Source organism: Homarus americanus, unplaced genomic scaffold (assembly GCF_018991925.1).
Source record: "Homarus americanus isolate GMGI-L3 unplaced genomic scaffold, GMGI_Hamer_2.0 scaffold32583, whole genome shotgun sequence".
Taxonomy (NCBI): domain Eukaryota; kingdom Metazoa; phylum Arthropoda; class Malacostraca; order Decapoda; family Nephropidae; genus Homarus; species Homarus americanus.
In genome coordinates, this window is record NW_024713129.1 from 11151852 (window position 1) to 11179256 (window position 27405).

At 43.5% G+C, this 27405-nt stretch overlaps 5 protein-coding genes across 7 annotated transcripts; 1 reads left to right on the plus strand and 4 right to left on the minus strand.

The window, feature by feature from the left end:
• Positions 1 to 24218, minus strand: LOC121867088 (cuticle protein AM1159-like). 3 transcript variants are annotated; one of them, XM_042366853.1, is made up of 3 exons: positions 24132 to 24183; positions 757 to 959; positions 1 to 505 (listed from the first exon to the last, which is right to left on the minus strand). In XM_042366853.1, the coding sequence occupies exons 1-3, from the start codon at positions 24138 to 24140 to the stop codon at positions 310 to 312; spliced, it is 408 nt and encodes a 135-aa protein (XP_042222787.1). In that variant the 5' UTR covers positions 24141 to 24183; the 3' UTR covers positions 1 to 309. The 3 variants fall into 3 exon arrangements, with proteins under 3 accessions (XP_042222787.1, XP_042222780.1, XP_042222793.1); XM_042366846.1 differs by lacking the exon at positions 24132 to 24183 and adding an exon at positions 1957 to 1991; XM_042366859.1 differs by lacking the exons at positions 1 to 505; positions 757 to 959 and adding exons at positions 23071 to 23368; positions 23584 to 23789 and having other exon boundaries at positions 24132 to 24218.
• Positions 3983 to 5013, minus strand: LOC121867110 (cuticle protein AM1159-like). Its single transcript, XM_042366869.1, has 3 exons — positions 4981 to 5013; positions 4580 to 4782; positions 3983 to 4404 (listed from the first exon to the last, which is right to left on the minus strand). Exons 1-3 carry the CDS (start codon positions 4987 to 4989, stop codon positions 4209 to 4211), a joined length of 408 nt encoding a protein of 135 aa, XP_042222803.1. The 5' UTR covers positions 4990 to 5013; the 3' UTR covers positions 3983 to 4208.
• On the minus strand, positions 7216 to 8264 carry LOC121867121 (cuticle protein AM1159-like). Its single transcript, XM_042366880.1, has 3 exons — positions 8212 to 8264; positions 7811 to 8013; positions 7216 to 7637 (listed from the first exon to the last, which is right to left on the minus strand). Exons 1-3 carry the CDS (start codon positions 8218 to 8220, stop codon positions 7442 to 7444), a joined length of 408 nt encoding a protein of 135 aa, XP_042222814.1. The 5' UTR covers positions 8221 to 8264; the 3' UTR covers positions 7216 to 7441.
• On the minus strand, positions 13265 to 14706 carry LOC121867132 (cuticle protein AM1159-like). Its single transcript, XM_042366889.1, has 3 exons — positions 14679 to 14706; positions 13774 to 13979; positions 13265 to 13558 (listed from the first exon to the last, which is right to left on the minus strand). The coding sequence occupies exons 1-3, from the start codon at positions 14685 to 14687 to the stop codon at positions 13390 to 13392; spliced, it is 384 nt and encodes a 127-aa protein (XP_042222823.1). The 5' UTR covers positions 14688 to 14706; the 3' UTR covers positions 13265 to 13389.
• On the plus strand, positions 16445 to 18090 carry LOC121867144 (cuticle protein AM1159-like). Its single transcript, XM_042366897.1, has 3 exons — positions 16445 to 16520; positions 17366 to 17571; positions 17788 to 18090. Exons 1-3 carry the CDS (start codon positions 16512 to 16514, stop codon positions 17954 to 17956), a joined length of 384 nt encoding a protein of 127 aa, XP_042222831.1. The 5' UTR covers positions 16445 to 16511; the 3' UTR covers positions 17957 to 18090.
• Positions 24219 to 27405: the final 3187 nt, after the last annotated feature.

A 27405-nucleotide genomic window follows, 5' to 3' on the forward strand; every position in this document is an offset into this window, starting at 1 on the left:
TTGTTAATTGAGTTATAGTTTATTACAGGTAATATTTAACATTGCTTGTGATCTTCAAATAACTTGATACAAGATGATAACATTGAGATAATTTTAAGTGAAGATGTTCTTGCTGGAAGTCGGTCGTCTGCGTCTTGGTAAGGGAGGTGACACTCCTCAGATGTGCGTCTGTCTAATGGTAAGGTCGAGGCGGGTTGTTCCTGCCGTAATGACACGGGTGTTAACGGCCAGGGAACATCCGACCTTTAACCTTCTGGAAGGGTATAATCGTCGGCAACGGGGGGAGGGGGGATGAACCAAAGAATGGTTTTACTTTCTGTTCACTCTGAACCCACGTTGATCAAAGGTGATGCCGGCAGCGCGCTGTTCGTCGGCTATGAGGAGCTGCTCCTGGGCGTGGGCGGGGAGAGGGTGGGGGGTGGGCAGCAAGGCACCCTGGGGTTGGTAGCCGTTCTCGTCGGCGACGTAAGTGAGGTCAGCGGGGGTGCCGTCGGGGAGGATAAACCTGAGAAGGGAAGAGGTACAAATAGTGAACTTGTTGGAGAAAGTAAAAATGTCGAGACAAAATTAATTGATGACAACATTTGATTAAATTAATTTTATCAGCTACGGATTTAATAACGTTTGTTTTCTGTTGTGTATGGTAAGTTCACAAGACATGTTTTCTCAGACAAAGAACAAAACAAAAAGCAAAATACTAACTGTTTCTGGCGACACACAACATGATACTCCTGGGAAACACAACAAAACCCTCACCTGATGGTGCCCTGGATATTGCTCTGACCCACTGAGCCAGAGGAGCCGGAGGCTTCTATGGCGATGCCATCGTCACTCTCGAAGGCATAGTTGAAGTTGCCGTCACCGTTGTCCACACGGTCGTCGCGGAGGATCAATACAGGGATTGCATTTTCGAACTGAGGAGCGGCGACGGCCAGGGCGGCCAGGCAGGCGAGGAGGACCTGAAGGAGCCGGAAGAGAAAGTTAATGATTGTTTTATGCCGAGGCCACAGAAAGGTGAGTCCCTTAAACACGTGAATCGTCCCGTCAAATATACAGTAAGTTTCATAAAACACTTCCATTTAATATAATATATAAGAGCTGTTGTTGGTGATGTGGCACTGTTGGTGATGTGCCACTGTTGGTGATGTGGTGCCACTGTTGGTGATGTGGTGGCACTGTTGGTGATGTGGTGGCACTGTTGGTGATGTGGTGGCACTGTTGGTGATGTGGTGGCACTGTTGGTGATGTGGTGGCACTGTTGGTGATGTGGCCCTGTTAGTAATGTTTTGGCACTTATTGATGCAACTGCAGTATCAGTGATATTGTGACACTATATTAATGCTGTGACACTTATTATAATAGTAATAGTGTTAGCAGTGATTGTAGTGGTATTAGTAGCGATGCTAGTGGTCTCGTAGTGATGGTGGCGGTACTAGTGATGATGGTAGTGGTACTGGTGTTGATGTTAGTGATGGTAGTGGTATTGGTAGTGAAGGTAGTGGTGATGGTAGTGGTAATGGTAGTGGTGGTAGTGGTGGTAGTGGTGATGTTAGTGATCGTAGTGGTATTGGTAGTAGTGGTGATGGTGGTAGTGGTGATGGTAGTGGATAGTGGAAGGTATTGGTAGTGATGGTAGTGGTGATGTTAGTGGTGGTAGTGGTGAGTGGTGATGGTAGTGGTGATGGTTGGTGGTGGTATTGGTAGTGAAGGTAGTGGTGATGGTAGTGATGGTAGTGGTGATGGTAGTGGTGATGGTAGTGGTATTGGTAGTGGTGATGGTAGTGGTGGTAGTGGTGATGGTAGTGGTGGTAGTGGTGATGGTAGTGATGGGTGTTACTTGTGTTTATAAATCTGTAGACAAGAGCAGTGAGGCTGGCTCCTCCTACTGTTAACTTTAGTTCTACTGTCGGACACAAAACATCAGAACTGTGAAGAGATGGAGGTTGTTATACTCACGAGCTTCATGTCTGGTGTATGGTAAGGTGTCGAGGACGATGATGCCCGACTGCTGTAGGCCCTCCCTTATATACCTGACACTACCCTGACCATAGACAGGCGAGACCATTCTATAGCTGGGGGAGTTACCTGTTACAGCCAAATGTAACTCTTTATAAATGATCCTGTTGAAAATATAAATGAATAATTCTGTTTAGTATAATTTCATTAGGGATTATAAGTAGAGTAAGTTAGGCAAAGTTGAGTAAACAGCAGGACAAGAGAGGTGAGGAGGCAGTAGAGGAGATTGTATGGGAAGGGAAAGGTAAGATCAGACTCACCGAGTCAAGGTCGTCCAGCAACCTATAGTAGTAACGGGACTGTCTCATAAGTCGTACCTTATGTCGTGTCCATAGACCAATGATTATATATATATATATATATATATATATATGTTACAGTCAAAATGTGTTATTAGTCATTTCATGAAATGTCTAGTCATCTTATGTAATGTAAACTAACTTAATGTAATTTTAACCTATCCAAACCTATTTTATCCTATTCTTACCTAGCCTAACTTAACCTAACATAAGATTAGTTAGGTTAGGCAAAACTTGTTTTGGTTAGGTTAAGTTAGGTATCCTAACCTAACCTAACCTAACCTAACCTAACCTAACATGACCACGACTAACTTAAATAATCTACTGTTCAGTTCGGTTATGGCAGGCTAGGGTTGATAAAGATAGTATACAATTGGTTTTGTTAGGTTAAATTAGATTAAAATTGTTTACATTGCGCAAGTTGATTACACACACACACACACACACACACACAGACACACACACACATATATATATATATATATATATATATATATATATATATATATATATATATATATATATATATAAGCTTTTTAGACCGCCTTTGTATACAGATATGATCGTGTGCAGGTGGAGGAGTGTTACTGATGGTCTGATGGTCTGTTGGGCTCACATACACAACATCAGGTAATGGCGTGTATTAATAGTTGGTGTACAGCAGCCCAATAGATGATATTCTTAAGACCTCACGAGTAAATCCTAAATATTCTCGGCACATATTATGAAGGTCACTCACCTAGGACACTGTCCAGTGTTACTGAAGTTATGGGGACACATAATAGCTTACCACACTGTTATGTATATTTTGTACTGAGATGTTATTACATTATTTAGCAACAGATACGTAATTACTTTATTTAACCCGAATGTATAAGTCTCAGTAATACATCTGATTCATCTTGATGCCAAATTAACATCGACTTCTCCTTCACTCGTAATATTTATTCGTTTAGTTTCTGAATACTTTCGTTCTTCCTGCTGGTTGCAAATAAAATCTCTCGACACACCACTATGTATCAACGCTGTATCAACACACTACATCTTTAGTAATACAGAATCACCTACATAACTAATACTGAAACGAGAAGGAACTCGGCAGAGAAGACGATTATCTTTTGATTTCTATTTCCTTTCTTTTGATCAATTTTCTCTCCATGTGTTACCTCCTTTATCATCTTGTCATTATATTCCAACAGTTTTTAGTGTTACAGTAACGCAGCTTCAAGTAAATAACACGTGAAGGATGTGAGAGCCGTATAGGTCAGTTGTGGCATTATTAACCAGGGAAGAATAAGATAATAATACATTGTAACGTCACCAACCCGGGATAAACGTATCACTTGACTTCTGACTTTACTTGACTGTGGAGGAAGCAGAGCGGTGTGTATTACTGGTGATATCAACTTAAACTTACTTAATTTCCTGATATATCAAAACAAATCTAACGGATAAGAGTCATCATTCTTGATCAACTATAAACATAAATCATATTCATTGTTTTTCTTAAAATGCTTCCTTTAAAACGTGTTGTAAAAGCTACTAAATAATTTCAGTATTCACACTTGGCTGATAATAAGATCTGTTGTGGTCAATAAAGGTAATATTATAGGGAAGGTTCCTCATGACGCTGGATTCTCAAAAATTGTTACATAAAAAATATAATATTAATTATCCAACTTTATTAGAGTGAATGATAATGTATTATACACGTTGTGTTCTCCAACACAGAACACTGGAGTAATAATGAGTGAAGGTGATTGTGTCGGAGTAGGTCGGACGTCCTCGTCATGTTTGGAGATAATGGCGGAGTGACGCTGTTCTTCAGACGCTGATCTGCCCGGTAGTGAGGTCGATGAGTGGGTGAGGGAAACAGTGAACCTCATAATGCGTTTACTTTCTGTTCACTCTGAACCCACGTTGATCAAAGGTGATGCCGGCAGCACGCTGCTCCTCGGCGATGCGGAGCTGCTCTAGGGCGTGGGCAGGGAGTGGGTGGGGCGTGGGCAACAGGGCTGACTGGGGCTGGTAGCCGAATTCGTCAGCGGTGAAGCGGAGATCTTCTTGGGTGCCGTCAGGGTAGAAGAACCTGAGTCGGGAACAAGCAGAGAGTTTCATTAAGATAATTGGTGAGAAATAAGGTACAGTTAACACAAGTATTTTTTTATTGCAATGATGAAGTAATTTGCTTTCTGAGACATGAAACGGTAAAACAAAATTTCTAAATATTTCTGTCCACACGAAACACGAGACAAACCCCTCACCTGATGGAGCCCTGCATGTTGCTCTGGCCAGCTGAGCCAGGGGTGCCGGAGGCTTCCACGGCGATGCCGTTGTCGGCCTCGAAGGCATATTGGAAGTTGCCGTCACCGTTGTCCTGACGGTCGTCACGGAGGATCAACACGGGGGGCGGGTTATCGAACTGAGGAGCGGCGACAGCCATGGCGGCCAGGCAGGCGAGGACTACCTGAAGGTGCGGGAAGAGGAAGTGTTTCAATTTAGTTCAATATGGATTCAAGTTATGCCACACATACCAGTGACTGTGGTAAGAAGATGGTGGTATTGCTTTTAATACTGTCTGTTAGTGGGAGGGTGTTAGAAGTGGGAGTGAGAGAATGTGGGAGGGGGAGGGGGAGGGGGATAAGAGTAAATATGCTATACTCACGAGCTTCATGTCTGGTGTGTGGTGAGGCGTCGAGGACAGTGATGTCTGGGTGGTGTAGGACCTCCCTTATATACCCCGACACACTGCCTCCACCACCAGCCAGAGTGAAGGGAACGGGGGCCATTACGGAAGGAAGGACCCACGTGTTATCTCCCAAACGTTGATACAAGTTGCATCTTTATCAACGACTCCAAAACTTGTCAACTGAAAACAATAATAATTTTACGTACTCATCTGTCAAACGTGTTTATGGACGTTTATTACTGATAAAGGGCTTTTAGGGGACGTGAATACTTGACGGACACCAGTATAGGGGAATGGGTTTAAGGAGATTATATGAGAAGGGAAAGGTAAGATCAGACTCACTTTCAAGTCTAAGGTCGTGCAGCAGCTCGAGGTAACGGGAGTCTTCCGCTGTTTCTTTGCCTCGTGATGATGATGATGACGAGGTAACTACTCACTCTACCTGAGCCTTTAGTTTTATTACGTTTGTCTCTGTACAGGAACATTAACATGCCATAAAAAAATAAACAAATCATAAAAATGCATAAAAATAAATTGATTCAAGAAAAACCTAACCTAGCCTAACGTAACCTTACCTGATATAATTCAACCTTACCTTGCCTAATCAAACCTCATCTACATCAGGTACCCTTGGCCATCTTACAGTGTAATAGTAAATGCTGTTTTAAATGAAGTAAACACAAAATTAACCACAAATAAATTCATTTCTATTAAGTTATGGCTACAAAAAATGATTTATTCCAATTTGGTCAAACTGATATTTGTGTTTAATGTTAAATGTTGAAACTCCTCTAAAGCTCATGCTGATGAGAGGAGAATCTAAACAGAATACAGTATTATATTTTTATTTCTATTTCCTTCCTTTTGATCAATTGTTTCTCCATTTGTTACCTCCTTTATCATCTTGTCATTATATTCTCTCAGTTTTTGGTGTTACAGTAACGCGGCTTTAAGTAAATAACAAGTGAAGTTGTGGCAATATAAACCAGAGAAGAATAAGATAATAATTTATGGTATAAAATCTTATAAAACTGTTTATATCAAAAGGTCAACCATAAAACCTTAGAGATGAGTTCAGTAATAAAGACCATATTTCCAGATGTTACAGTGGTCTAATGACCTTACCTGGCTGTAGTTAAGACCATATTGCCAGATGTTACAGTGGTCTAATGACCTTACCTGGCTGTAGTTAAGACCATATTACCAGATGTTACAGTGGTCTAATGACCTTACCTGGCTGTAGTTAAGACCATATTACCAGATGTTACAGTGGTCTAATGACCTTACCTGGCTGTAGTTAAGACCATATTACCAGATGTTACAGTGGTCTAATGACCTTACCTGGCTGTAGTTAAGACCATATTACCAGATGTCACAGTGGTCTAATGACCTTACCTGGCTGTAGTTAAGACCATATTACCAGATGTTACAGTGGTCTAATGACCTTACCTGGCTGTAGTTAAGACCATATTACCAGATGTCACAGTGGTCTAATGACATTACCTGGCTGTAGTTAAGACAATATTACCAGATGTTACAGTGGTCTAATGACCTTACCTGGCTGCAGTTAACGAGTTGTCCTTCATCTGGGTTGAGATAAATTATGACTTATTTATCCAACAAGAGTCTTTATGGTTTCAACACATTTATATTCTTATGTTCATTTCATGTTTGTCCTGTCAAGGCTTTGTAGTGTGAAGGATGCAGTTGTTAACAAAGAAGGCTGGTCACCTCAGTGTGAACTTGCTGGTACAGCACAACTGTCAACACAACATTTGTTCTAAACATGTACAGTGCCTCTAGTGATCTGTATTTTTATAATGTGATCATTTGAGGCAGAGAATTTTACAATTTTGGACACTGACTTTTTCATAAATATAAGGAAACACTTGCCCATTGTCTTCTCATTTCACTTGATTGTGGAGGAAGCGTAACAGTGTGTATTACTGGTAATATCAACGTAATTTTCCGATTTATAAAAAAAAATAATATGACAAATAAGAGACATCATTCTTGTTCATCTCTAAATATAAGTCATTCATTGTTTTTCTTAAAATACTTCCTTTAAAACGCGTTGTAAAAGCTACTAAATAATTTCAGTATTCTCACTTGGCTGATAATAAGATCTGTTGTGGTCAATAAAGGTAATATTACAGGGAAGGTTCCTCATGACGCTGGATTCTCAAAAAACTTACAAAAAAAAATATAATATTAATTATCCAACTTTATTAGAGTGAATGATAATGTATTATACACGTTGTGTTCTCCAACACAGAACACTGGAGTAATAATGAGTGAAGGTGATTGTGTCGGAGTAGGTCGGACGTCCTCGTCATGTTTGGAGATAATGGCGGAGTGACGCTGTTCTTCAGACGCTGATCTGCCCAGTAGTGAGGTCGATGAGTGGGTGAGGGAAACAGTGAACCTCATAATGCGTTTACTTTCTGTTCACTCTGAACCCACGTTGATCAAAGGTGATGCCGGTAGCACGCTGCTCCTCGGCGATGCGGAGCTGCTCTAGGGCGTGGGCAGGGAGTGGGTGGGGCGTGGGCAACAGGGCTGACTGGGGCTGGTAGCCGAATTCGTCAGCGGTGAAGCGGAGGTCTTCTTGGGTGCCGTCAGGGTAGAAGAACCTGAGTCGGGAACAAGCAGAGAGTTTCATTAAGATAATTGGTGAGAAATAAGGTACAGTTAACACAAGTATTTTTTTATTGCAATGATGAAGCTTTCTGAGACATGAAACGGTAAAACAAAATTTCTAAATATTTCTGGCCACACGAAACACGAGACAGAACAAACCCCTCACCTGATAGAGCCCTGCATGTTGCTCTGGCCAGCTGAACCAGGGGTGCCGGAGGCTTCCACGGCGATGCCGTTGTCGGCCTCGAAGGCATATTGGAAGTTGCCGTCACCGTTGTCCTGACGGTCGTCACGGAGGATCAACACGGGGGACGGGTTATCGAACTGAGGGGCGGCGACAGCCATGGCGGCCAGGCAGGCGAGGACTACCTGAAGGTGCGGGAAGAGGAAGTGTTTCAATTTAGTTCAATATGGATTCAAGTTATGCCACACATACCAGTGACTGTGGTAAGAAGATGGTGGTATTGCTTTTAATACTGTCTGTTAGTGGGAGGGTGTTAGAAGTGGGAGTGAGAGAATGTGGGAGGGGGAGGGGGAGGGGGATAAGAGTAAATATGCTATACTCACGAGCTTCATGTCTGGTGTGTGGTGAGGCGTCGAGGACAGTGATGTCTGGGTGGTGTAGGACCTCCCTTATATACCCCGACACACTGCCTCCACCACCAGCCAGAGTGAAGGGAACGGGGGCCATTACGGAAAGGAAGGACCCACGTGTTATCTCCCAAACGTTGATACAAGTTGCATCTTTATCAACGACTCCAAAACTTGTCAACTGAAAACAATAATAATTTTACGTACTCATCTGTCAAACGTGTTTATGGACGTTTATTACTGATAAAGGGCTTTTAGGGGACGTGAGTACTTGAGGGACACCAGTATAGGGGAATGGGTTTAAGGAGATTATATGAGAAGGGAAACGTAAGATCAGACTCACTTTCAAGTCTAAGGTCGTGCAGCAGCTCGAGGTAACGGGAGTCTTCCGCTGTTTCTTTGTCTCGTGATGATGATGATGACGAGGTAACTACTCACTCTACCTGAGCCTTTAGTTTTATTATGTTTGTCTCTGTACAGGAAAACTGAAATACCAATAATAATGAATATTGTTACGGCCGTGTCGTATTTTTCTATTTTTTTTGTTATATAACATGATTCCATGTTGTTCCATATTATTCCTGTAATGATGTGTTATATTTACTATTATATATTCTAGTCACCTTACCCTATGCTGTTAAGGTTTTAACTGTTATTATTTGTTCAAGCCCATCTTATTTCTTCATTTAGTATTGTATCAAGCATTCTTTGTTTCTCTAACGACCATCTGCATCGTTAAACGACCCATGTTTCACCAGGGTGGCGGGAGTCGACCTCATATATAGGACCTACCAGCAGAGAGAGTTCAGTCCAGTCCTCCTTGTCATTCAGCTCACGTTGTTTTGAGTGACACTTGTCACCTGTTACTTATACTTCATTTTATTTCTGTGATTGTTCCTGTCACCACCAATGTGGCATATCTATGTGAATACCTATTTATGTCTCCTTGGTGTCCATCAGTGTTTGCTAAGTTACATTTAAGTAATTCAGTGTTGTTTCACGTTAGTTAATTTCAGTGTTAGTTATTTTATATATTTATGAAGTGTTAACGTAATCCAATTCTTTATTTTTATTCTTTTGATGTTTCGGTGTTTTAGTATCATTTATGTCTTAAAGGTTTCGATAGTGAATCAATTTGTTGTGACAGCCTACGAGGCTCTTTATTGTGTTAATTTAATTAAATTCTTAAAGGTTTACTTTATTTATTTTTGTTCCCTTTTGATTTACTTCACTTTCCTTTTGTTTGGTTACGCCTAGAACCTGGTTATTAAAGACGGCGTAACAATATATATTACACTAAATAGCGATAAGAACCGATTATAAAGTACCTAAAGTACCTAAATTAACCTAACCTTAACCTTATTCAGCCTAACGTAACTTAACCAAACCTTGACATGATACTACAGTTTATTATTATCAATGTGTAAGCAACATACACGACTAAAACAATACTTAAACCATTCCTCTTCCTCCGTGGGGCGTGTTACTGGAAGTTTATTACTGATGAAGGACTTTTAGGGAAGGTAAGTACGAGAGGTACATAGGTGAATGGGTCTGAGGAGAGTGTATGAGGAGGGAAAGGTAAGGTCAGACTCACTTTCAAGCCTAGGGTCGTCCAGCAACCTAGGAGAGAAAGATGGTAACCAGTGTCGACATTATGCTCAGTATATTAATAAACCTCCGCGGTGGTAGTCTCAGAGACGCTCATCAGCAACAACAGTAAAATAAACACAAGGTCAAAACAACGCCTAAAATGTGAGGATATTGAGGCTGTATTGTGAGTTTTGCTTCATTTTATATATGCAGTACAGTATATATATATATATATATATATATATATATATATATATATATATATATATATATATATATATATATATATATATATATATATACATTTCAGGTGAAAGAGGGATAACCGGCGATTCAGCTTTATAAAACAATTGGAGGTTTTGGTGATTAGGGATAACCTTTGCTTTTTATTTCGACAATATTGTCGATATTCAAGTGTAAAAGGACATCTAAGACCACAGGAAAGTCACCTTTTTGTAAAATATACTTCTCTACACACACACACACTTTGTATATTTTCAGCCACCGGCTGCAACTCTATTAATAAACCGTTTATTATTATTATTATTATTATTATTATTATTATTATTATTATTATTATTATTATTATTATTATTATTATTATTATTATTACTATTATTATTATTATTATTATTATTATTATTATTATTATTATTATTATTATTATTATTATTATTATTATTATTATTATTATTATTATTATTATTATTATTATTATTATTATTATTATTATTATTATTATTATTATTATTATTATTATTATTATTATTATTATTATTATTATTATTATTATTATTATTATTATTATTATTATTATTATTATTATTATTATTATTATTATTACACACACACACATCAACAGCGACGGACTGGAGAGAATATATGAGAAAAGGAGGAAACCCCCAAGCTCTTAAAGACGCCTCCAGTGTCAATATTTTTAAGAACAAGGGAGACCGGTCAGACTGTGCAAATACCGTTGGATCTCGCTGCTCTCTGTAGCTGGCAAAATTATTGCCCGAGTCCTCCCAAACAGACTTCTTCCTGAGGCTGAAAACGTCCTCCCAGAATCTCAATGTGGTTTTAAACCATCACGAGGCATCACTGACATGATCCTTGCTGCCCGCCAGATACAGGAAAAGTGCAGAGAACAAGAATTTAGCGGGCGGGGTGGACATCGAGTACAGGATGAAGGGTCTTTTCAACATAAGACGAGTCCAGGCAAGATCAAAGGTGTCTACAGCTTCCATTACTGAACTTCAGTATGCAGACGACTTCACTCTAGTTGCTCACACTGAACACGACCTACAAGTGATCCTAAACACCTACGCAGATGCGTATGTACACTTCGGTCTTGAGGTGAATGTACGTAAGACTCAGATTCTCTTTCAGCCTGCCCTTGGTTCAGACACACATCCACCATCCATCCATCTTAATGGTACTACCCTCTCTAATGTTATCCACTTTCGGTATCTCGGCTCCCACCTGTCCACCACTGCAGACATCGATGAAGAGATTCATAATCAGATCAGATGTGCATCTCAAGCCTTTGGCAGACTCCGGAACCGTGTCTTCAGCTGTAGGGAGCTGGAATTATCTACAACGTTACACGTATATCGAACAGTGGTCCTCCCCCACCATACAATATGGCAGCGAGATAAGGGTAACATACAGGAGGCACCTCAAGGCAATTGAAAACTTTCACCAACGTAGTCTACGTTCCATCCCCCGAGTTCGCAGGGAAAACAAGCGAACTAATGTCAGTATTCTTGCTGACACCAACTGTAAGAGCATCGAGGCTACCATTATTTATGAACAACTACGCTGGACTGGCATTGTTACCGGTATGAACGATATTTGACTGCCAAAGCAGCTACTTTACAGTCACCTAACGAATAGTAAACATCACGCTGGCGGGCAACTGAAAAAGTTTAAGGATAGTCTTAAGACAAACTTGAAAAAGTGCCAAATCGACCCCCTCACCTGGGAGACGACCACTCCACACCGTAACGCTTGGAGGAGCACCACGCAAGAAGGTGAAAATACTTTCGAGTTAGCCCGACTGCAAACCGAGGTAGACAAGCGCCAACGCTGGAAAGACTCTGCCGCCGCCCCTCCCACACTAGATGTAGCCCTCCACATGTGCAACATCTGTGAACAGCTCTGCCGGTCCTGTATCGGCCTCTTTAGTCACCTCAAAACTTACCAATGAAAGTGACATCCCTAATAACGCATATCATTGTACCATAATTGGATGATCGTCATGCTCGATTCCGAGTGACAGCAAAGTAGCAGTAGTAGTAATAATGTGTGTGTGTGTGTGTGTGTGTGTGTGATAAAACATTTATAAATGATATAAATAACTATATTATATAAATGTTATAAAAATCCCATGCCTAACACTTGCAGCTACTAGGTGCCAGCCCACTCCCCACCCATTCCCAGCCCACTCCCCACCTACTTCGGCCCACTCCCCACCCACTCCAGTCCACGCTAATAAACACATACTCTCCACCGATTAGCATCTCTCCACCTGCTTCACCTTTGATCAAACTGTGTTGAGAACGACGATATGAAGACGTCACGTGATTCTTTACTGCCACACTAAAGCTGAACCATTACGTGTTATCTCTGGCCACTGATCAAGTCTTCCATATAAAACTTGACTTAGTGGTTACGGTCTGTTTCCACCGCTCGACGATGAGGTTAATTCTGTGAAAAATACGTCTATAGTCTTCGTCTGTGGTTCTGATCATCACCACCAGGAGGTCAGATATTTGAGCCCTTCGTCAGTAGTTCTGTTATGGTGACCAACATCAGTAGAAGTAGTAGCGTCAGGAGTACATGTAGGTTAGACATATATCTCCTTGTAACCATTTTTTTTTACTATCTATTAGCAACAGGCGAGGCAGTGATTCCTCGTCATCAATACACAGTTGTTTACCAGCACCAGCACCCTATCAGTGTTTCTTCCCTCACTAACACCAGTGGAAGTCGACACTGAACTAGGAGTCACCAAGTCTCTGTCACCAATAACAACTGAAGCTGCTCGACACACATTGAGTTCTGAGTCACCAGTCACTCGTCCTACTGTCAATCATGTATGGGCACCAGGACTTGTGTGGACCTTCTCCGACACACACATAACTTCCTGCTGGCAACTGTTATTTCTTTGTGAGTCACTCTTCACTTCTGTCTGAGATGTGATTTGACCATTTCTTTGTCCAAATTTTAAAATTGTAATTCCTGTGTTGAAATTTGACTACAGTGTTAGGTAGTCGTTACCTTGAGTTGAGCCTTTGCTGATTCTCTCAACAGCACGAAAAAGAACTACACTGTACTGTGCATTTAGCATTTAGCCAATTATATAAGTTTTAAAAGGAATCTGAAAATTTGGGTGGAAATCCAGACCATGGAAATAAGTCTACTGACACATTCATTGACGTCTTAGTAATTTATTAAACATAAAAAAATCGCATTACAACCAGAATCATTTTATATATAACAGCGGCAATGTATATTTTTAAGGAGACTTTGTCGTTGAGGGAGATCAATATTTTTGGCTTATTCGAAGGTGATGCCAGCAGCGCGCTGCTCCTCGGCGATGCGGAGCAGTTCCTGGACGTGGGCGGGGAGTGGGTGGGGAGTGGGCAGCAGGGGGGATTGGGCCTGGACACCGAACTCATTGGCGACGTAGCGGACCTCTTGGAAGCCGCCTTCGTTGTCAGGGAGTCTGTGGGAGGAACAAGTTACACTGTAAGTCTTGGTGACCTGCTGGTGGAGGGACAGTGAAGGAACGCCTTAAAGGTTGTGATGATATTAACAGTTCAAAGTTAATGATATCCTCCTTCAGGTATTGCTGTTACTGATACTGATGAAGTAACTCTTGACTGTTACTTTTGTAACCAACAGACTGTTTCAGTTTAGCAGACGAAGGTCAACACCTACCTGTAGGAGCCCTCAATGTTGATCTGTCCCTGTGAGCCCTGGACGCCGGAGGCTGCCATGTAGATGCCGTTGTCAGTCTCCAGGGCGTAGTTGAAGTTGCCATTATCGTCCTGTTGACGTTCATCACGGAGGACCTGTACTACTGGGAGGCCTTGCTGGAGCTGAGGGGCGGCCATGGCCACGGCGGCCAGGCAGGCGAGGATTGCCTGTAGGAGGAGAAGGTTTAGAATCACTTGCACACGAAGGCTCAGTTGTAAATATTCTTATCCTGAAGAATATTAAGCTAGAGTCTTCAATATGTGTGTGTTCATTGGGTGTACGATGGAGTGCCAGGAGACAGATGCCTAGAAGAATCAAGTGTGTACCTAACTGGATAAGTGATAGTAAATAACCAACTCCTAAGATAAATTGATGTGGTCCAACTTTCATGACGAGTAATGGAGGTTGGCAGCCGGCGCTTGATTGTTAATAGGTAATGGACAGAGAGCTATTGCCGGAGAACTAATGACGGAGAGTTACTGACGAAGAATTACTGGCGGAGATCTACTGACGAAGAGAGAGTGACGTGAGATAGAGAAATATAAAAGTATATGTCAAGAGTTCGATGTTGTGGCAAATAATTATCTAGTCTATATCTTTCAGTATATCTCAGGAGCGGTGATATTCGAGCAGTGGCTGAGTCAAGAAAAACAGGAGGTTACAAGTCAAATGGGCCCCAGTCCTAATAGACCATAGTCCGTCTGGGCCTCAACTCATCTAACTCTTTAGGATTAGAACCCACTAGGCCTGGGCTCCAATCCTGATACGTAGATGAGGTTAGGTTAAAGCCTTTTAAGACTGGGGTCCACTTCACCAGGTATCGAGCAGAAGAGAGAAACTGTAGATGATTTGTGCCTTATACTCACGAGCTTCATGTCTGGTGTGTGGTGAGGCGTCGAGCACAATGATGCCTGACCGCTGCAGAACCTCCCTTATATACCCCCACACACGCTGCCTCCTGGAACTGTCACCCGCACGGTAAACTGATCCTCCAACAGGTATGGGAACCTCCATCATCACGTTATGTAAAAAAAGAGTGCCAATAACTTTCCTCGTCGAGTAGTCATGGATGATGTGTTGTTAGTGATTTCGATGGTGATTAGATCGTGGTAGATAAAAACATGAACTGAAAGAATGGGTTATAAACAAGGGTTCTAGGGGGTGTTGGTATGGTCGTATGGAAATGGTGAGAACAGGTCACACTCACTCTCACGTTGAAGGTCGTCTGGTGAAGGGGTGGTCGGTCGTAAGGGCATTATGTGGTGTTCTTGGGGAGTCGACCTCTATTATAGTGATGTATTTTTTATCTTGTTGTGCATTACTAGTGTGTGTGTGTGTGTGTGTGTGTGTGTGTGTGTGTGTGTGTGTGTGTGTGTGTGTGTGTGTGGATTGTGGACTCTAGATAACAACTCGATTATATCATATTAATAATTCTTAAAAAAAAATCACATATATGCCTCAGCTTCTCGGAGTAGCTTGAAGAAGAACATACTGACATTTACTGTATAAAACCTTTAACACACTGACCTGAAGTACCCACGATGTGTTCTGCCAAATACTTATAACCATGTTTCCAAGTTTTCCTTTTCCCCGAGTTTGGATGGTGTGAGTAAGGCGAGCAGTGGCGTCAGGAACATAAGTACCAGGACGAAAGGAATAACAATGTTTACACTTAGAATATTGACTCATCCCCTGTTATCCTTTACTGATTAAAAGTCTAGGTGTGAATGCTAAAGGTATAGACAAATATTAAGGGTTGGCACTATACTCGAATGTACTGTAGTATAAACAAGGTGTTGATCCTTGTCGAAAAAAAATAAAGATAATTTGACTCATACTAGAAACAAGTCACTCTAGTAAGGTTCTCCGGACAGTGTAGAGTTGCCAAGACCAAAGGTAAACACACACCAACTCTTTCTTGGTTCCTCGTTATTCATTCGCTTCTTTTACTACTTTAACTAATGTATCTTACTGTAGTGTTCTCCTCCTACAGCAAGACCCACCAGCTGTCACCTCACACAAACCACCAGCATCATCAGCAGCACGTTCTTCTTCTTAAACATTCAGTGTCGTGCTCTCCACCACTCCTTCACACAGACTGCTGCTTCTTGGCTATCCCCTTCCCGTCTTCTGTTCACTTTGCTCCATTCTTCCAGTTCCTTCTCAGTCTTCCCTTGTCCTTAGCATAACATACTCTACCCATCTTTATGTCTGTCACTTCATTCACTTTCCTTATTTCTTTATTTTGTTATTATTTACATCCTATTTACCCAATGAATCTAAACGCATCATTTTTATCGATTCTAATTTGTTTCTTCCTTGTGTAACCCAGAGTCCATGTAGGAATGTCTCCCCCAACAAATCCTCTTGTTGTATCCTCGTGTCTGTAAGCCCCCTGTGACACTGTTCCCTCCAGACTGTATAATTCTCAACGCTACTACAAGTCACCTTCGTCACTCCCTGCCCCATATACTAACGCATCTATACCTACATCATTAAAACACCTCACTTTCATCTTTCTCTCATCAAAGTAATAAGTATTTCTCGAGTTCTCTTTTATCTGGTTATTTATGTCACTTAATTTTGGGGGACACTTTCAAGAATCAGACGAGGCTTCGGGTGCAGTGTGTCGGGGTATATAAGGCAGCTCCTCCACCAACCAGGCATCATTGTCCTCGACGCCTCACCACACACCAGACATGAAGCTCGTGAGTAGAAGGCATCTATACCCTGATTTATCCCTCTGGAGTCTGGACAAACGGGTTCCTGATCCTATTAGGCCCCAACAGTACCTAACCCAACCTAACCTAACCTAACTTAGTCTTTTCAGGCCCCAAGTGAATCTAATCTAACTTAACCTAACCTAACTTAACTTAGTCCTATCAGGCCCTAACACAGAAAACAATAATTAATCAAGTCACTAATACAAAAAAAAATTAGTCCAATCAATGTCTATCTTCACAAACCAACAATTAGTCAAACTATTAAGGCAAACTAGTAGAATAGCTATCAACAGTTAGTCCTAAGTGGCTAGTGGTAATGAGTTAAGGAGTAACAGTACTAATAATTCCTAATTGTCATATATTAGGATTCTGACCAATTGGGAATTAGTCTCAACACACTGGCAATCTTCTCCTCTACTTGACTCACCCTAGAGGTCTGAGGTGTCTGTGTATTTACCTGTGAGTTTATGGCTTAATAATAGACAGGTAGACAGGTAGACAGGTAACTATTAGCTGTTTAGATTACCTCTCTACCACTCGTCACTGTCTACCATCTGTTAGTAACCACCACCCACCACTCTTCTTCCATCTGTCACTTAGCGTCCCTCAATTACCACCAGTCACTCTCTCCCACCAGTCACTCTCCATCACTCGTCACTCTCTCCCACCAGTCACTCTCCTTCACTCGTCACTCTCTACCACCAGTCATTCTACTACCAGTCACTCTCTATCACCAGTTACTCTCCACCAGTCATTCACCATCCATCACTCACTATCACTCAATTTGTTTTATTCTTATGTAAGTGTTGTCAAGTCACCTCCTCCTACAGGCAATCCTCGCCTGCCTGGCCGCCGTGGCCATGGCCGCCCCTCAGCTCCAGCAAGGCCTCCCAGTAGTACAGGTCCTCCGTGATGAACATCAACAGGACGATAATGGCAACTTCAACTACGCCCTGGAGACTGACAACGGCATCTACATGGCAGCCTCCGGCGTCCAGGGCTCACAGGGACAGATCAACATTGAGGGCTCCTACAGGTAGGTGTTGACCTTCGTCTGCTAAACTGAAACAGTCTGTTGGTTACAAAAGTAACAGTCAAGAGTTACTTCATCAGTATCAGTAACAGCAATACCTGAAGGAGGATATCATTAACTTTGAACTGTTAATATCATCACATCCTTTAAGGCGTTCCTTCACTGTCCCTCCACCAGCAGGTCACCAAGACTTACAGTGTAACTTGTTCCTCCCCACAGACTCCCTGACAATGAAGGCGGCTTCCAAGAGGTCCGCTACGTCGCTAATGAGTTCGGTGTCCAGGTCCAGTCCCCCCTTCTGCCCACTCCCCACCCACTCCCCGCCCACGCCCAGGAACTGATCCGCATCGCCGAGGAGCAGCGCGCTGCTGGCATCACCTTCGAATAAGATGCTATTTGTTATCTCCATCAACGACCTTTAAAAAAAATCGACGTCAAAAACATAATGAATTTGGATATAATACAAGTAACTGTATTTGTTTTGTATTTGATGTATTGATAAATAAATAACGTATATGTCAATAGACTGTTTTTCACACCAACTGATTCTTATAAACTTGTAACTTATCCAACAGTCACGCTCAGAAATTTCTTTACACTTGCGTTAGAAACTTTACGAAACACAGCTGAGTTACAACCGTACCATTTAAGAGGTGACAAACAGTTCTGTGATTGGTTGCTGTAGCTCGGAGTCTCAGGTGTGTACAGGGACTTATGTGATGAGGTGTTCAGTGTTAAGAGCTCCGTGTACAGTGTTCCTCCTCCCGTGTTGTTGTAGGGAATTTGTTAACTGTTGTGGTAGAGATTAACAAGGCCTCTGCTTGGTCTTATTCTAGTCACACGACCTTGATGAGTCTAACCACGAGAGGAACCATGTTATTATGTAGTTAAGTAAGACATTAAAATATAATTACATAGTGCACACACACACACACATATACGCACACACACACTTATGCAACAGAGAGACAGAGCCTTTTATCTCAATGACCACAACCGCTACAGGTCCCTTCGCAACCAAGTCATCTGTGAGATACGTACTGCAAAGAAGTCCCACTACCCAACCAAGTTGCATCACCTGAAGCAGACCAACATCAGAACTCTGTGGACTAAACAATAAGACACACACACCCTCCCCATCCTTAGCCATCTCACTAATGGTGACGCAGCTGAGCAACCAAACAACCATTTCGCAACCAGATACCAGACGCTCCCCCGGCTTGACACAACCAGTCTCCCTGCATACATACAAGCCCCCTTTCCCTCTGATTTAGTAGAAAAATTTGAAGAAGCAAAATGTCTGAACAAACTGAAGTTAAAGCGCTCCACCACCCCCATTGACTTACCAATGAAACTCTACAAGGAGTTCTCCCCGGAACTAGCTAAACCCCTCTTCTCCATCATCAATGCTTCCCCCAGCCAAGCAAGATGCCCAGCTGACTGGAAAACCTCATATTTGTCACCAGTGCCCAAGTCAACCAGCTCACAGTCCTTAAATTAGCTACGACACATTGCAATCGCCCCAGTACCCAGCTTATCTGTGACAGTTTCGCGTTTGATTGGGCTTATACTGATATTACAGGCGCCATAGATCCTCAGAAATTTAGAAATATGAAAACGTCCTCCACCACTCACGGTCTTGTCAGTTTTCTCGACTACATATACCGCCATCTGAAAAAAAAAACGAAAGAAGCCTGTGGCTGTCGCCTTCATTGACTTCACCAAAGCATTTGACCGAGTCAACCACAATTTAATCATCAACGCCAAGCAGTACGCTTCCGAGGGGTTGTCTCCACTTTTCAGTCACTCATCTGTGGCGTCCCCCAAGGCACCAAGATGGGAACGCTTTGCTTCCTTATGCTTATCAATGATGCCCTCAGAGAAAACTCTGCTCGCTGGAAATATGTCGACGACTCCACCATTGGGATCAGTGTCAACAACTCGGCTCCCAACTACAACGACCTCCAGAATGTATTGAACAGTCTCCAAAACTGGGTCACCAACAACCACGTCACCATCAACCACACCAAGACCATGGTTATGCACATCAACCTCTCCTCCGACGTTGTCCCACCTTCCTCCATTACTTTGGGCTCCAACACACTCCAGGTTGTGGACTCCACTAAGCTCCTCGGCGTCACTATAGATAACAGACTAAATTGGAAATCACACGCCAGTAAAGTAGTCAAATCCTCCAGTTTTCGTCTTCACCTTTTCCGCCGACTCAAGTCCCTCGGAGTTCCTGCCTCAGAGCTCCTCAGTGTTTACAGTACTCAACATTCATACTTCCCAAGCTCACCTATGCCTCCCCTACCTGGTCTTCCTCCCTAAATGCCACACAACGTAAACACCTAGAAAAAGTGCAAAAGAGAGCATGCAAGATTATTCTCTCCCCTTCCTACTCCACATATCAAGAAGCGCTCAATGACCCTCTCGGCTCTCTCTGACAATCACCACGACCTCATCTGCAAATTTGGTGAGAAGCTTCTGCACCATCCTCGACACCGGCTCTTACTTCCACCCGAGATCCCTCGTCCGAGAATTGCTGTTCGACACCACAACCGCATCCAGCCCACACGACCACGTACTGATAGCTATGAGAGACCCATTCCCCAATTATGTAACTGTATATTATTATTATTATTATTATTATCACACACACACACACACACACACACACACAGGTGGCGCTGCTGGTGTTGGTGATAGTGATGATGATGATGATGATGATGCTGTTGGTGGAGATGGTGTTGATGGTGGTAGTGGTAGTGATGGAGGTAGTAATGGCAGTGATGCTGCTGGTGGTGATGGTGATCGTGGTAGTAATGGTGGTGATGTTGCTGGTGGTGATGGTGCATTGATAGTGGTAGTGGTAGTGATGGAGTAGTAATGGTGATGTGGTGGTGATGGTGTTGATGGTGATGGTGTTGATGGTGATGGTGGTAGTGATGGTGGCGAAGGTAGTAATGGCAGTGATGCTTCTGGTGGTGATGGTGCATTGATAGTGGTAGTGGTAGTGATGGAGTTGCTTGTGGTGATGGTATTGATGGTGGTGGTGGTCGTAATGGTGATGGTAGTGGTGCTACTGGCGGTGATGGTGATGGTACTGTTTGTGGAGATGGTAATGCAGTGATGGTAATAGTGGCGCTGCTGGTGGTAAAGGTGATTTTGGTGATAGTGGTGCTGCTGGTGGTAAAGGTGATGATGGTGATAGTGGTGATAGTGGCGCTGCTGGTGGTAAAGGTGATGATGGTGATAGTGGTGCTGCTGGTGGTAAAGGTGATGATGGTGATAGTGGTGATAGTGGCTGGTAAAGGTGATGATGGTGATAGTGGTGCGCTGCTGGTGGTAAAGATGATGGTGATAGTGGTGATAGTGGCGCTGCTGGTAAAGGTGATGATGGTGATAGTGGTGATAGTGGCGCTGTGGTGGTAAAGGTGATGATGGTGATAGTGGTGATAGTGGCGCTGGTGGTGGTGATGATGGTGATAGTGGTGCTGCTGGTGGTAGGGTGATGATGGTGATAGTGGTGATGTGGCACTGTGGCGGTAAAGGTGATGATGGTGATAGTGATAGTGCGCTGTGGTGGTAAAGGTGATGATGCTGCTGCTGGTGGTAAAGGTGATGAGGTGATAGTGGTATAGTGGCGCTGCTGGTGGTAAAGGTGATGATGGTGATAGTGGTGATAGTGGCGCTGCTGGTGGTAAAGGTGATGATGGTGATAGTGGTGATAGTGGCGCTGCTGGTGGTAAAGGTGATGATGGTGATAGTGGTGATAGTGGCGCTGCTGGTGGTAAAGGTGATGATGGTGATAGTGGTGATAGTGGCGCTGCTGGTGGTAAAGGTGATGATGGTGATAGTGGTGATAGTGGCGCTGCTGGTGGTAAAGGTGATGATGGTGATATGATGTGTGATAGTGGCGCTGTGGTGGTAAAGGTGATGATGGTGATAGTGGTGATAGTGGCGCTGCTGGTGTTAAAGGCGATGATAGTGATAGTGGCGCTGATGGTGGTAAAGGCGATATAGTGATAGTGGTGATAGTGGCGCTGTGGTGGTAAAGGTGATGATGGTGATAGTGGTGAGTGGTGCTGCTGTGGTGCTGTGATGATGCAGTGATAGTGGTGATAGTGGCGCTGTGGTGGTAAAGGTGATGATGGTGATATGATGGTGTGATAGTGGCGCTGCTGGTGGTAAAGGTGATGATGGTGATAGTGGTGCTGCTGGTGGTAAAAGGTGATGATGGTGATAGTGGTGCCGCTGGTGGTAAAGGCGATATAGTGATGGTGGTGATGGTGGCTGTGGTAAAGGTGATGATGGTGATAGTGGTGATAGTGTGGTGCTGCTGGTGGTAAAGGTGATGATGGTGATGAAATGGTGATGGTGGCGCTGTGGTGGTAAAGGTGATGATGGTGATAGTGGTGATAGTGGCGCTGCTGGTGGTAAGGGTGATGGTGGTGATAGTGGTGCTGCTGGTCCGGTAAAGGTGATGATGGCGATGAGTGGTGCTGTGGTGGTAAAGGTGGATGATGGTGATGGTGGTGCTGCTGGTGGTAAAGGATGATGAACGATAGTGTGGTGCTGCTGGTGGTAAAGGTGATGATGGTGATGGTGGTGCTGCTGGTGGTGATATAGTGATGAGTGCTGCTGGTGGTAAAGGTGATGATGGTGATAGTGGTGCTGCTGGTGGTAAAGGTGATGATGGTGATAGTGGTGATAGTGGCGCTGTGGTGGTAAAGGTGATGATGGTGATAGTGGTGATAGTGGCGCTGTGGTGGTAAAGGTGATGATGGTGATAGTGGTGATAGTGGCACTGCTGGTGGTAAAGGTGATGATGGTGATAGTGGTGATAGTGGCGCTGCTGGTGGTAAAGGTGATGATGGTGATAGTGTTGATTATAGAATTAATGGTTACAATAGAAGTTTCTCCACGATACATAACATTGTCATCGTGGTAGAGATATGAATAGCGTTTAACTAAAGGAATAGTGATCAAAGGCAAATATTTTCTGTGATCTTGTTAAAGTTTAGTTATAACAAGAGCAACATAAGAGGCACCAAAGTTATTAAGATCACAGCCAAGGTTTTATGTCATCATCATCATCATCATCATCATCATCATCATCATCGTCATCGTCATCATCGTCGTCATCAAGTTATTCAGATCTTTTCATAAAACAACTGGTCCTTTTCAACTCCTTCAGTTTATTACTTATCTATGACAGCCACGACCTCGTCAGTGCCTTAAGAGGTTGTGTTAATGTTGTGGTTGTTATTCATCTGTCTGTAATAATCTTCTGAGTTTGGCTCAAGAGAAGTAGTTTGTTGTTTATATTTGTGAGTTAAGTTGAGTTGTGTTATTTGAGAGACTTGTTGTTCTTGGAGATAAATTTCTGTTACATTTATTTACAAGAAGAGAAGGAAGAATGTTTGAAAAGTTAAGAGAGAGATTCCTTTACCATAAACTCTTGCAGTTGTTCTAAGTCCGGGAACACAAAACACAGTAAACTGTACATAAATTTATTACGAAGTAAAACATCGTAAATATTCATAGTCACAAGTTCATAAGAAGTTTTTAGTGCATTTTCCTGGTCAATAAGGACACGTCTATCAAGAGGTTCAGTTAGTGTGTTGTTTATTCGAAGGTGATGCCAGCAGCGCGCTGCTCCTCGGCGATGCGGAGCAGTTCCTGGACGTGGGCGGGGAGTGGGTGGGGAGTGGGCAGCAGTGGGGACTGGACCTGGACACCGAACTCATTGGCGACGTAGCGGACCTCTTGGAAGCCGCCTTCGTTGTCAGGGAGTCTGTGGGAGGAACAAGTTACACTGTAAGTCTTGGTGACCTGCTGGTGGAGGGACAGTGAAGGAACGCCTTAAAGGTTGTGATGATATTAACAGTTCAAAGTTAATGATATCCTCCTTCAGGTATTGCTGTTACTGATACTGATGAAGTAACTCTTGACTGTTACTTTTGTAACCAACAGACTGTTTCAGTTTAGCAGACGAAGGTCAACACCTACCTGTAGGAGCCCTCAATGTTGATCTGTCCCTGTGAGCCCTGGACGCCGGAGGCTGCCATGTAGATGCCGTTGTCGGTCTCCAGGGCGTAGTTGAAGTTGCCATTATCGTCCTGTTGACGTTCATCACGGAGGACCTGTACTACTGGGAGGCCTTGCTGGAGCTGAGGGGCGGCCATGGCCACGGCGGCCAGGCAGGCGAGGATTGCCTGTAGAAGGAGGAGGCGAAGAGATTATTAGTTCTTGCGTTGGAACTATCAACTCGAGAGATTGAAACCCGGGCGTGAAAAAAACATTGTCTATATGTAAGGCAGGTAACGTCAGCACTGGATATATTATTGGACAACTGTTGGTGTCAACGGAGATTTAAAATTTTTTAATATTCTCAGCCAGCGACTTCTAGGTGAACCATAGGTGACAATGAGTACCAGAGAAGAGATGAGTAATAGGTGATGGTACTGACGAGGGGCGTGTGTAGTGTTTATCTTGAGGAAGAAACAACAGAAGGAAGGAAACGTTAAGTAGCAAAACCCAGGTGTTGTTATACTCACGAGCTTCATGTCTGGTGTATGGTGAGGCGTCGAGGACGATGATGTCTGGCTGCTGTAGAACCTCCCTTATATACCCCCACACACGCTGCCTCCTGGACCTGTCGCCCGCACGGAAAACTGATCCTCAACAGGTATGGGAACTTTCAACCTAACCTTATATAAAACAACATACTGTTAACTGAACAAACTGGTATATTAAATAGAGTTTGTATTACTATAATCAAAATATAAATGATACAATGTGACTTACCTTACTACTGAGAGGTGTATTGGTGTTTAAGGTGTAGAGTCTATGGTGCGAAGGAACAGGTTAGGGCACGATCACTTTCTAGTGTAAGGTCAACTGCGAGGCTTATGTTGGTGGGGTGAGGTCGGGTGTTTCCTCAGGTGGGTTAGCAACACCTGACGCTAAGGATATGTACTGGTGTAGGTATGTGTGTATATACATGTGAATGATAATACCAAGGTGTACGTGAAGATATCTGAGTTAAAATACTACTACTACTACTACTACTACTACTACTACTACTACTACTACTACTACGGGGCCTCCATCCTGCCCTAATAGCCACACCTTCGCCGCCATTTTATTAACTTAAAATTAAATATCCTAATACATAAGTAACTAACCTAGCTGTGTTGAGTTAGTTGAGCCGCAGATCTATGTCGGCTTTGGGGCCGATGCTCTCGTTCGCCTGAGGCAGAGCAAAGCCGACCTAAGGAGAGAGAAGGACTACTACTACTACTACTACTACTACTAGATGGTGATTCATTCCCTGTTAAGTCTACATTACGGAAGAATCTTCACGCTAAGCCTGGTACCATCCAAAAGGACATGTTACAGTAAACATTTCTTCATATGGACACCCTGCAGGTTAAAAAATAATGGCCCTATTAGTGAAATTCCGGAGCTATAAGTGAGTGGTTAACCCTCTAGTAACACACTTCCTCTCTTTCTCTCTGACAAGAATGAGAGTATATCCTACCCTAGGGGGGGGGGGGTCATAGATAGTGTCCAGCTCAAGATATACCAGTAGCTTTATTGAACAAAGAATCGAAGTCTTGTCTCACTCGTCGGTAGAAAGGTTTATTAAGAGATAAGAGACAGACAGAGATAATGTCTCAAATGTTCAGAGAGAGACGAGGAAGGAGAGATCAGCCAAGCATCGCTGTAATGATAACGCTAAAGGCAAACTGTCAACACTTACCCTGGCCAGAGGAGTGTCAGCCAGGGCGAGTCATTGGGGCCTTTTCCATTTCCTTTATTGACAAATTTATGCTTTTTCTCTCCACTTGTTGTTCAGAGAGGATTTTTTTTTATTGAGAAAGAGGTTGAGGGATAAGAGAAGAGTAAGAGGAGAAAGGAAATCAGTGAATCTTGTGTGATTCATTTGTAGTATATGAAGATTTGATGACGAGTTTTATTAAAGGAAGCGAACAAAGGCGGAGACGAGTGAATCAGTGAATCTTTTGGTATTTTATGACTGTACAGACGTATGTAAGTTTGTAATCCATCCATCCATCCATCCATCCATCTATCCATCCATTCATTCATCCATCCATCCATCCATCTATCCATCCATTCATTCATCCATCCATCCATCCATCCATCCATTCATCCATCCATCAATCAATCAATCAATCAATCAATCAAGGTGGCAAAGTAACCACTGCCCAGCTTGTGTTTGTATCTCTCCGGGGACCACAAGGTTTTATTCAATTCATCCATCCCATTCTCTACCCTCCCCCCGACCTCTTTACCCTCCCCTGGCCTCTCTACCCTCCCCCCGACCTCTCTACCCTCCCCCCGACCTCTCTACCTCTCCTAGCCTCTCTACCTCCCCTAGCCTCTCGACCTCCCTTGGCCTCTCTACCTTCTCAACATTCACTTTCTTCTGCCCCTCATGGACACAGTCGACGTTTCAGCGGTTGGTTGAAAAGTCGTTCTTAAAGGTCGTGTTTAAGGGTGTCGTGTCGGTAGAGGAGGTGGGGGTCGTCGTGGAGCTACAGTGTGTTCTAAACGCCTTCGGGAACTGGGGATTTAGGTACGTGAGGCGTCCTTTAGGTTGATGTGGTGATAGTGGTGGTTATGGTGTGGTGGGGATGATGGTGATGATTGCAGTGGTAGTGGTGATGGTTGTGATGGTGGCACTAGGAAGGAGAAGGAGGAAAGGAGGGAGAATGCTGTAGCACATTGCTAAATTGGTTCTACCTACCACCACCACTTCACCGCCTACCACCACCACCACCACCATCATCCTACACCACCGCCACCACCACCGCCACCACCCACCACCACCACCACCACCACCACCACCACCACCACCGCCACCACCACCACCACCACCACCATCACCACCACCACCACCACCACCACTCCTATCTCCTACCACCACCACCACCTACCATCTACCTCTCCCTACCTCATCATCTCTACCTCTCCTACCTTGTGTGTGTAGTCATGGCAGGGCAGCTGGCACTGGCAGGGCAGGGACCACCTGCATCACCACCACACTACCACCACCCACCACCACCACCACCACCACCACCACCACCACCACCACCACCCACCTGCCCTAGGAGGCAACAACCGGTTCCTCTCCTTCTGTCAGGTATGGAAAGATGATAAATGGGGTGATATTTATTCCTACTGCCGTGTATCCTCACCTTCACACGGCTCCTCACTCTCACCCTCACAGCTCCTCACTCCTCCCCTTACACAGCTCTCATCCCTCCCTTCACGCTCCTCATCCCTCACCTTCTGCAGCTCCCTCCTCCTCCCCACCTTACAGCTCCTGCTCCCTCATCCTCCGGCTCCTCACCCCTCACCTTCACGGCTCTCACCCCTCCCCTTCACACGGCTCCTCACTCCTCCCCTTCACACGGCTCCTCACTCCTCACCTTCACACGGCTCCTCACTATCTCTTAAGGCCGCTGGCTCTATGGCAATGGCTGCATCACCTTCACAGACTTTACTGTAAGTCTTGGCAAGCGATCTGTTGTTGCTAGAGTCATTCACAGAGTTTTCCTACGCTATAAAGAGTCAATTAAACATTACATCCCAAACTACGCTGATCAGATGAAACTACGACCAAGAATCAGTCAAACATCTTAATATTTTCACTTAATTGAGACGAAATTCTTAAAAAAAATTCTCTATACTTTTCACTGTTACTGACGATGCATCAGCGCTTCAACTACACCGAGAGAGAGAGAGAGAGGGAGAGAGAGCGAGAGAGAGAGAGAGAGAGAGAGAGAGAGAGAGAGAGAGAGA